This window comes from Triturus cristatus, chromosome 3_1 (assembly GCF_964204655.1).
Source record: "Triturus cristatus chromosome 3_1, aTriCri1.1, whole genome shotgun sequence".
Classification (NCBI taxonomy): domain Eukaryota; kingdom Metazoa; phylum Chordata; class Amphibia; order Caudata; family Salamandridae; genus Triturus; species Triturus cristatus.
In genome coordinates this window covers 995,446,327-995,457,675 of record NC_140583.1, presented here as the reverse complement: position 1 = coordinate 995,457,675, position 11,349 = coordinate 995,446,327, and the positions used below count along the sequence as shown (strand labels likewise).

The 11,349-nt window shown below is 47.6% G+C and overlaps 1 protein-coding gene across 1 annotated transcript in view; it reads left to right on the top strand.

Moving 5' to 3' along the window:
* Positions 1-1,901: 1,901 nt before the first annotated feature.
* Positions 1,902-11,349, top strand: part of LOC146861377 (digestive cysteine proteinase 2-like) — a 58,639-nt gene continuing 49,191 nt past the window's right edge. Inside the window, exon 1 of the mRNA XM_085645681.1 lies at positions 1,902-2,037. Within this exon, the coding sequence (XP_085501807.1) occupies positions 1,986-2,037 (52 nt within the window). The 5' untranslated portion in view covers positions 1,902-1,985. The remainder of the gene's footprint in view (positions 2,038-11,349) is intronic.

Here is an 11,349-nt window from a genome sequence, read left to right as displayed (position 1 = left end):
TGAAACCTTGAAGCCCCCCCGGAACATCGGGGCCCTGCTGACGCTGTCGTGGCCCAACCTCGCTGAAACCTCCCTCGGAGCCCTGCTGACGACGTCGCGGCTCGAGCTGAGCAGAAACCATCTTGAGAGCCCTGCTGACCTGATCGCGGCTCTCCACGAACTGAACGCCAGAGCCCTGCTGACGCCGTCGCGGCTCGACCCCTCCGAGATCCGGAGGTCCTCCAGCTTGAGGATAAGAACTGGGCCCCAGGTACCCTCGTACCAAGCTCCTGCCAAAGACTGTCCCGCTACCCCTTCCCTTCTAAAGAGACACTGAGACTTTTGCGGATCCCTCGATCCCCTTTTTGTGTAATATTGCACCCGTAACCTTTTAACGTGCTGATAAAGAATTGCTCATCTTGAGACAACCTCCTTGAGTCCGGTGTGGTGGTGTTACTGTGCTAGTACATAATAGGAGAAGGATCTCTCAGGAGGCTTCTCTGCAGCGCTCGGCTACTTCGTACAGTGTGGGGGCCCCCCCCTGAGTGGTCTCGCCGACTCCTCGGGGTCCGCCTTCCAACACCAATCCACCCCCCTGCAATCCAATCTCCTCCAATCCACTCCAATCCACCCCACCCCAGACCAATCAAATCCACCCCACTCCAATTCACCCCACTCCATTCCACCAACCCCACTCCAATCTACCCCACACCACTGCACCCCACTTCAATCCACCCACCTACAGTCCACCCCACCCCATTTCAATCCACCCCAAGACAATCTAATCCACTCATCCAGTCTACCCCCCTCTCCTGTAGTCCAATCCACCTCACTCTATTTCAATCTACTCGCTGTACACTAATCCAATCCACCTCAGTCCACCCCACTCAATCCAATTCATCCAGCCCACCACACTCCAGTCCACCCCACTGCAATCCAATCCACCACCTCTAATTCAGTTCAATTCACCCCTCAACTTCACTGGAATTCACCCCACTCCAAACCACCCTACTCAAATCCAATCCACCCCCCAATCCAACCAACCAATCCCACTCCAAACCAATCTAATCCACCTCAATTCAATCCACCTCACCCAATTTCAATCCACCCCACTCCAATTCAATCCATCCCATCCACTCCACTCAATGCAACCCACTCTACCCCAATCCAATCCACCCCAATCTACTCCAATCCAATCGACCCCACTACCTCAATCCACTCCAACCCACTCCACTCTATTCTACTCCACTCCTCTCCACTTTCTGCCACTCCACACCACTCCACTCTATGCCCCTCCACTCTACGACACTCTGCCACTGAACCACAGAACTCAATTCCCTCTATTCAACACTAGGACACTCTACTCTGAAGCAGTTACAAACAATGCGATTATACCATAAATTTACCTTCAGAAGAGCTTTCAGGGCCAAGGTTTTTAGCATAAATATTAGAAAGAAGGTCATGGAAAATGTGCAGAATGGGCGCATGCTTTCATAAAGTGTCGGAGTGGGGGTTGGTTTGGGGAAGGGGAAACAGCTGTGCTCCTTCACTTATTGCAATCAGACGGCTCGATGTTGGCAGGATAGTGTGTACCCTTATCTTAACAGTGTCACCAGCCCAGGCTTAAATGCCCAACTGGTTCAATCGAAACAGAACCAAGACCACAGCTCCCATAATGCCCTTATCTCGTAAACGAAAGCCTATGACAGTAGACATGGAGTGGGCCGGTCGCTGTTGCACACTCGGCTTGGGCTGCTTTCCGCACTTCCTTATCTGGCACCGTGAGGCTCCTTGCCCACGCAGTGCTCTCTGAGGAGCCTCTCGTGCCCTCAGCCGCGGTCAGCTGAGCCTCAGATTGAAATCAGCCGCCTCTTCTTGCGCAAGGTGGGGAATCCGCGCTCCCCATTGGCTCCGCCGTTTGCCCGTCACGGACGCTCCTCCTTAAAAGGTGGTGTTGTTTTGTGACCGTGACCGATCCTGGGTGTGGAAGTGGGTAGTGCAGGGTCATGGATCGTCTCTGTCTGGTCTCACTGCTCGCCCTGTGTCTCTGCCAGGGAGGTAAGTGTGCGGTGGCATTGACCAGCGCCCACTGCTTATACAATCACCTCTAGGTGCTCAGCGGGGAATGGTGTGTGCATGGGTCTGGGTCGGATTCATGGCTCTGGACAGCACCGGAGTCTGAGCCTTTCTACAACAGTGCGAAGCGGAAGGCAGGCGGGGTGGACATATTACAACCGTTCTATGTGTAGTCTCTCTGCTGTTTTGGGGAGTATAGAGGGCTGTCCCTAACAGCCAGAGACGGTGTAATAATTGGGTGGCCCGAAGAAAAGGAGAGTTTACACGTTATGTGGTATTTGGTGTCAGGTCGTGACTTGTCATTTCCCGTCTTGTATGATCCTAACTAACACAGTCTTCGGAATATATTTACGCTCTAGCAAGGATGCATGGTTCATTCTGGGATATGAAGTCCTGGCACCTCCATATTGAATGTACTGAAAGACATTCATTGTATTCCGTTCGATTTAAATGGGTTTTTTAGTCTTGTGAGGTATGTGTTCCCAGGAAATCGCTGTTTGATTGGACAGACTGTCTAGGGCATGTCGGGAGTTTACATCGCATCCAGAGGGTTGTGGGACATATTATCTAACTTCATCCAGTCCTGCCTGTCTGAGTTGTTACAGGTTCTACTTCGTTGTAATGGCTGTTTCCCGTACTGTGAGCCATGTCTGCCCTCGCGGGGCAGCACGTGCCGCACCTCTTCAAACCGGGTCACTTGAAAGCCTTTTAACTTTTTACTCCCTCTTTAGTGTTCAGCATTGCGGTACTTGTGAGAACCACGTGATATGGCTTCTGCTAGTGCCACTCCTTTACACAATGTGTTGGGTGAGCTTGCATTTCTACTTATTTGTGAATCCTTTATACTAGACAAGACTAAAGGATTCGCGTTGGCAAAATAGTTGTAATGCATGAGGAAAAATGTTAAACGGCTTACTTGCTGCCATGTCACTCAAGATTGCAAGTTTCAGTAAGCTCTGCTAAGACAGTGAGTCTTCTGTACTTTTGAGACGATGTGCATTCTGGGGCGTGTAGTCCCCAGTTAGGTGAGTACTCCACTCGAAGGAGCTTCTCCGCGCTCTCGGACCTCTTGAATTTCACACTTTTATAAATTCGGTTCAATTTCTTTCCGCGCCCTGTAATAGCATTCAAAACAAGAAGCGATCTGCTTAATGCGAGCCTCAAACTGTGCCTTCGAAACTCGCTCTTAACTTCTGGTGCGACGTTGTAGGGAAAGGGGGGAAATTACCTACTCTGGCCCTGAGCAGGATCCAGTTTAAAGCTAGACCATAAACATTCTGGAAGAATTATGCAGCTCTAACTAGAATTATTTTGGACTGACTCCCTCGCAATAAGGGTCTTAAAAATCTATGCCAAATTGGGCAAAGTTACTTGACAGGGGGTTTTTGTAGAGCCAGAGGTATGTACCGACCTAAAAAAGAAAAACGTTTCATTAACATGACTGCGAGGAGGCACGCCGTATAAATAGAACACAAGGGAAAGTGCAAATCATGGCATCTCTCTACCTGATAATTCCAAATGGACCATCTTTGGCAGGGGCACTGAGAACACTATTATTCCGATTTAGAGCGGATACTGTCTAATCTTTGTTGCGTTTCCCCTTAGGTTTTAACCCTAGTTTAGCTGCTAGTCCATGGGATGGACAAACAGGCCGAGCAATGCGTTGTGTACAAGGTGTTTTTTAATCCCACTTTTTAAAAATAAAGTCCATATTAGGCACGCTAGAGCTGCGTTTTCCTTTTGCCCTACAATTATCAGATGAATACGTTAATTTACATGTAAGTGCCTTTTCAAGACGTGCTGTCAGGGCTCGAAGCACTACGCAGTAACATTTTATATTCCTAACTATGTTGCCATGTTAATTTTAACAAATGTTGTTACGTTTTTATGCATTACTCTTATGGGCAAAACCTCGTTCGAATAAGTAATGGAGATTTGAGGGCCATTAACATAACTCCAAGGCCGGGCGTCCTGACAAAATGGAGCCTGGTCAGCCGAAGCATACGAGCGCTTTGGCCCGATACCTGCGCGAGACCTGGATGTCACACTTATTACTGTGGTACCATTTTGTTCCGCTTTATTGCAGAAGGCCTTTAGGAAAATGATTACAGGCACCTCCTCCTGCCGGGATCCATGTTACGATAACATATTGTAACTCTAATCATCTCGTTTTAGGTGATTATCATAAATTATCAAGTCACCCTCACTTGAGCACACCTTAGGGCGTGTGCATACATTAGACCTGCTCAGGGCCGTTTCTACCATTAGGCAAGACTAGGCAGCCGCCTAGGGCGTCAAAAGAGCTAGGGCGGCAAAAGGGAGACTTTTGTTTTTTAATTTGATCCTACGAACGTAAAGCTAGGCAGCTGCCTAGTCTTGCCTAATAGAAACGGCCTTGATTCTGAGGACCCTTCAGGGGGCGCAGACTGTCTCTCGCCGGATCCAGCCAGAGAGGGCGACGTGCACCAAATCCCCACCCCGGGCCTTTCGTCTCTTTCTAATGCGCGCGAAAAGTGCTGGAATCACAAACAAGCAGCGTCTCGGCCTGTACAAGAGAAGGGGCTGGCAGTGCAGGGAATGTAGACTGTTTTAAACCGCTCACCACGGCTTTCCTAAACACCGAGAGCTCATAGAGACGGGTGTAGTGAGAACTGATTTCAGTGCTTTGAGGCGCCCTTATGATGTCACAGGCGCTGTACAAATAATATGCAAGGTAACACAGGATGGAAGCGGATAGCCCTCTACTTGAAAGGGGGCCATCCTCTGCTACTTCAAGGCACCCCCACTCCAGGGCTGTGCGTCTTCAGCACCAGCCACAGACCAGCTGCGCGCAGTCTGCACACCGTGCACAGAGCTGAACAGACCCTCCAGACCGGGTTTAGTTATTTCTCATCATAGAATCAAATACCCTTCATATGATTCCTGTTGGCATAATGCACACCCGAAGACGCAAAATTGCCCAAGGCTGCAATAGCAGTGGCAGTGCTCACTTCCCGGCAATTGTCAACGAGAATGGATGTTAACAGACTTACAAATGGAGGGCTAGACCCCAATGTCGCTCATGTTTTTCAATAAAAAAGCACATTTTGTCTCATTTGACCCTCATAAAAAATTCATATTTTTTTTTACCGCTCAGTAACTTTTTGAAGACATTGTTGGAAAGTTGAGCAGAGTAACTGCGTGGCGGTTGCCTCTTATCCTGTAAGTATCACATATAACCTTTACGAATTTCGTTACTGGTAACTGGTTAATGGCTTAACAACTGAATGATTAGAGATTTGCACTTTAGTTGGCTTCATCTTCAACATGACTTTGCGCATGTTGTAATAATAATAGGCTGTTCGTCTCTAACAAAAATGAATGTGTCCTCATGATGTAACGCAACTTGTGTTCGTGTAAAGTGCTCTGATACCCGATACTTTCGGGTCAAGATCGCTCTATATAAAACTCCATACAAAAAAAGAATTGAACCACTAGCCTAGTGCCATGTCTGATACCGTCATCCGGTAGTGACTGTTTAGGCCAACGTCAATGTCCACACTGGGATTTTTGAGCCAGTGCTTACCCTGTTAAAAGAAAGACTACAAATCCCAGAATGCAACACACAGGTGGCCGCAAACCCAGGATTGGTTGAAGGTGTTCCACAACATGGAACCACTTCTCAACTATGGTGAAGTGTGCATTCTGCCTTGCACCGGCTCAAATTCTGGTCAGGATTACTCTCATAGTGGTAACATGCACAATCTTGTCAATAACTTCTATTCACAGCGCCAAGAAGCAGTTCATTCTGTGTTGTATGCCAAACTTTATTAACGTCTTGCCATAGTATCTGATTAGCGCAGATTTGAGTATCATGAAATATAATCTCCCTGACGTGGAAATCTTTTAATTGTTGTGATCAGCCTCTATTAAATGGATACAATGGAGATGATAACTATTTCAGGTGCCTCAGTGAAAAAAAACAAGCGTTGGCAAAACCACTGGGTCTGGCCTTGGAAGATGGTGCAAGTTACTATTTTTGTTGTTTCTGGTTTTGAAAACGAGGTGCACTGATGGTATTTAAACACAAGGCTCTATTGGGCATCTGTGTAAATAGTTCTGTGAGTGTATGGCTACCGTAACGGTCTGGCCGGTCCTTTCGTTGAGGCCGTTTGCAGGACTGACTGTTGTGATCATGTTTCCTGATAGTAAATGCGAGTAACATAGAAGGGTTCGGCAGTAGAGGGTGTGCCTCTCTAGCCTGGATGACAGGGGGAGAGAGTGATGGTAGTAAAAGGGAGGGGGCGGCATTTTTCAATTCTCGCCTAGGGTGGCAAAACACCTAGAAACGGCCCTGGACCTGCTTAGGGTCGCGTCTGGGCCTGAAGAAAGCCTTCTGACTCAATTGAGGGGCTAAAAACATGCAGACCATTTCACCTTCATGGGATTTTTTTTTTTTTTTGGGTGGGGTTCCCCCTTGCACATCCACCCTTGTTGCTTTTTGTTTTTTTAAATCCTGCCCCAGGAACTCTTTATTAAAATTAGCCTGATTTGACTGAGTATCATGGAGTTAGTTTTAAGGCTCACACTCGCCCAAATTCTCCTGTTCACCCCCAAAAAAAATCTGCTCTGATGTAAACGGCTGTCAAAACATACCTAGGAGGCAGATGGGCCCCATAGATGAAGCATGCCCCCAACTAGGTTGATGGGTGAGGGTACTTTAAGAAACCTAATGGCTCTTCCCCCTGGGAGACAACTGTCTGACCAACAGGATGCTGGTGGTTTGAGATTTCCATTAGCTCATCCATTTTGTTTGTTAGAAGTCACTAGGGGTAGACAGACCAGCCGTCTCCCTCTTCCTGCATTGGGGCCCACATGCCATAATGACTTAGTAAAATTTGGCCACAAGTCCCAGGTGGCCCGAAAGTCAACAAAGGTGTGCACTAACGGGCGCAGCGCTTTTGAGGTGCGGGCCATTAACACGGCATTGGTAGAAGGCCACCCTTAAATTGCAGAAAATCACTGGTAATTCCTGTTAAAGAGGGATGCAGATCATTTTAATATATAAGATGAATAAAAGGGGAGCCAACACACAACCTTGCCTCACCCCTCTCCTGATCTTTGTCACACCCCTTTTTCAGTAGTTCTAACCATGACTCTCATATTGGTGTTAAATAAGCAAGGAAGTGCCCAAGTGCTGCATCCAATCCTCTAGATACCAACATTTGCCCTAACTTGGGAAAACTGGCACAATCTAAGGTGGCTGAGTCCCTAAAAGCCAAATACCCGTTCACTGAGGTTATTTGTAGAAATAGTAGGTGCGGAAAGATGCGTTGTTACTACCATACAAAGTAGCCTCAACAAGCTTCCTGGCGTGTGCCTGCAGGGCCAGCCTTTAGCATGAGCGAGAGGGGTCCAGGGTGCCAATTTTTTGGGGGCGCATGGAGCTGTGTGCATTAAGGTTATACCAACAGCAGCACCCTTCTCCTCTTGCTCTATCCTAGACCTTGTCCCTACCTGATCATTTCTGTCTGATTTTCAGTTTAAAGTGGCTTTGGGTCCTTCGCTATCATACGGCAGGCAATGTTTTTAACGCCCCTTTCCTTCATCCTCTGACCCCTGCTGGCACATGTCAACACATCTGCTTGAGGCAACTAAGCTATGTGATTTAGGTATGCTGGGCATGTTCGTGTTCAGAGGCCAGTCCCTGCTCATCCAGTGGCAGCTGGCATCTACAGGGAAGGGGAGAGCGCACACAAACATTTTAATTTAAAAAAAAAAATATTAAACTTAACCGACATCCTCTGACTTGAGCTCCGGACCTGTTCTCAACCAGATACTGCAGTGTGGGCACCAATCCTGGTGCTGCTCTCGCGCTGTGAACAGCGACATGTTTGGAGTTAGCGGCCCCACTCTCCAGTCCCAAGGACCCTGGAGCCCTGCGCTTACTCTGAGCCAGCTCGGTTAGATGTTTCAAATTGCGCATGTGTGACTGTTCATCGCAAGACAGCCAGAAAGACACGCGCACGTTGAAGTGCAAACCCAGCCCACCCTACGCCTGCCACTCTTAGCATCAGCCCGCCCTATAGCAAGCATCCAGACAGGAGGACGGAAAATAAAATGGTAATGTAGTATCAATGTATTCATCGTTTTTTTTTTTGGGGGGGAGGGGGGGAGATAAGTCTAAGTGGGGGCCAGGGCCGTTTCTACCATTAGGCAAGACTAGGCAGCCGCCTAGGGCGTCAAAAGAGCTAGGGCGGCAAAAGGGAGACTTTTGTTTTTTAATTTGATCCTACGAACGTAAAGCTAGGCAGCTGCCTAGTCTTGCCTAATAGAAACGGCCTTGATTCTGAGGACCCTTCAGGGGGCGCAGACTGTCTCTCGCCGGATCCAGCCAGAGAGGGCGACGTGCACCAAATCCCCACCCCGGGCCTTTCGTCTCTTTCTAATGCGCGCGAAAAGTGCTGGAATCACAAACAAGCAGCGTCTCGGCCTGTACAAGAGAAGGGGCTGGCAGTGCAGGGAATGTAGACTGTTTTAAACCGCTCACCACGGCTTTCCTAAACACCGAGAGCTCATAGAGACGGGTGTAGTGAGAACTGATTTCAGTGCTTTGAGGCGCCCTTATGATGTCACAGGCGCTGTACAAATAATATGCAAGGTAACACAGGATGGAAGCGGATAGCCCTCTACTTGAAAGGGGGCCATCCTCTGCTACTTCAAGGCACCCCCACTCCAGGGCTGTGCGTCTTCAGCACCAGCCACAGACCAGCTGCGCGCAGTCTGCACACCGTGCACAGAGCTGAACAGACCCTCCAGACCGGGTTTAGTTATTTCTCATCATAGAATCAAATACCCTTCATATGATTCCTGTTGGCATAATGCACACCCGAAGACGCAAAATTGCCCAAGGCTGCAATAGCAGTGGCAGTGCTCACTTCCCGGCAATTGTCAACGAGAATGGATGTTAACAGACTTACAAATGGAGGGCTAGACCCCAATGTCGCTCATGTTTTTCAATAAAAAAGCACATTTTGTCTCATTTGACCCTCATAAAAAATTCATATTTTTTTTTACCGCTCAGTAACTTTTTGAAGACATTGTTGGAAAGTTGAGCAGAGTAACTGCGTGGCGGTTGCCTCTTATCCTGTAAGTATCACATATAACCTTTACGAATTTCGTTACTGGTAACTGGTTAATGGCTTAACAACTGAATGATTAGAGATTTGCACTTTAGTTGGCTTCATCTTCAACATGACTTTGCGCATGTTGTAATAATAATAGGCTGTTCGTCTCTAACAAAAATGAATGTGTCCTCATGATGTAACGCAACTTGTGTTCGTGTAAAGTGCTCTGATACCCGATACTTTCGGGTCAAGATCGCTCTATATAAAACTCCATACAAAAAAAGAATTGAACCACTAGCCTAGTGCCATGTCTGATACCGTCATCCGGTAGTGACTGTTTAGGCCAACGTCAATGTCCACACTGGGATTTTTGAGCCAGTGCTTACCCTGTTAAAAGAAAGACTACAAATCCCAGAATGCAACACACAGGTGGCCGCAAACCCAGGATTGGTTGAAGGTGTTCCACAACATGGAACCACTTCTCAACTATGGTGAAGTGTGCATTCTGCCTTGCACCGGCTCAAATTCTGGTCAGGATTACTCTCATAGTGGTAACATGCACAATCTTGTCAATAACTTCTATTCACAGCGCCAAGAAGCAGTTCATTCTGTGTTGTATGCCAAACTTTATTAACGTCTTGCCATAGTATCTGATTAGCGCAGATTTGAGTATCATGAAATATAATCTCCCTGACGTGGAAATCTTTTAATTGTTGTGATCAGCCTCTATTAAATGGATACAATGGAGATGATAACTATTTCAGGTGCCTCAGTGAAAAAAAACAAGCGTTGGCAAAACCACTGGGTCTGGCCTTGGAAGATGGTGCAAGTTACTATTTTTGTTGTTTCTGGTTTTGAAAACGAGGTGCACTGATGGTATTTAAACACAAGGCTCTATTGGGCATCTGTGTAAATAGTTCTGTGAGTGTATGGCTACCGTAACGGTCTGGCCGGTCCTTTCGTTGAGGCCGTTTGCAGGACTGACTGTTGTGATCATGTTTCCTGATAGTAAATGCGAGTAACATAGAAGGGTTCGGCAGTAGAGGGTGTGCCTCTCTAGCCTGGATGACAGGGGGAGAGAGTGATGGTAGTAAAAGGGAGGGGGCGGCATTTTTCAATTCTCGCCTAGGGTGGCAAAACACCTAGAAACGGCCCTGAGTGGGGCGACACTTTAACGGAGGAGCAGTCCCTGTGCTCAACCAGATACTGGTTTTAGTGACCCTGCCCCCCCCCCCTCCTGTAATTCGTAAATGAAGAGGCAACCAGGGTTGAAACAGCCAAGCAAGACAAAATGAAACCTATTGCAAGGCGCCACTTTTCGGAAAGAACTTGTTAGATTAGTGGATTACATGGCATGTCTGAAGGTTACAGGTGAAACATTGATGGCCGCAAATCGGCCACCTCACTCTTATCAGTGTTGGTATCCTGGCATTATCAATTTAAACACGTTCAGGTCATTTATCACTCAATTACCTGGTGGGGTGGGGCTTTTGCAAAAGAGAAACATTACTTTTGAAAGTTCTGTGCATTATCTAGTTGTATTTCGCCTGCAGAGACCTTTCAGCTGGCTTCTGTTCAAGGCTTGGCTCGTGTATGTGGAACTGTATTGCAGGGTCAGACTGGATCAAAAAAATTGGCCTGGGCACCAAAGTATTCCCCCCTCCCTTATCGGCGAACCAGATGGCTGGAAAGGTGTCCCACATTTGCAAACCACACCCGTTTTGAACTTGTAAAGAGACGCTGTGTGGGTATTTTCCCAAGGATTGGGGGACTGTAGGCACGTGTTTGCTGCAGGCAATGCTTCTTGTAATATCGGTGAAATCAACAGTAAAAAAAAAAGCCCCACCTGGCTCTAAGCTGCTTTTTATTTACTAAATAAAAGCTGCCCAAACACTGATCTCAGACCAGCCCGTTGGGCACTGCCCGACTGTCCTTCAGGCCTGTCCGGCCCTGTCTAATAGATGGGCTGCTTCATAAATGCACTTTGCCTGATAGTCGTTCTGGTGCACTGGAATGAGGTGCTAAGTTACGGAATGATGGGCAGTGTGAGCTTTCGTGAGACAAAACTTGTTACTTAAAACGTGACAACCCCCGCTTGCATATATAACCCACGGCTTTATTTTTCGTAATTACAAAGATGTAATGACCAGCCAAGGACTGGCTATTCGGGGGATGTCGTCGTCCATTC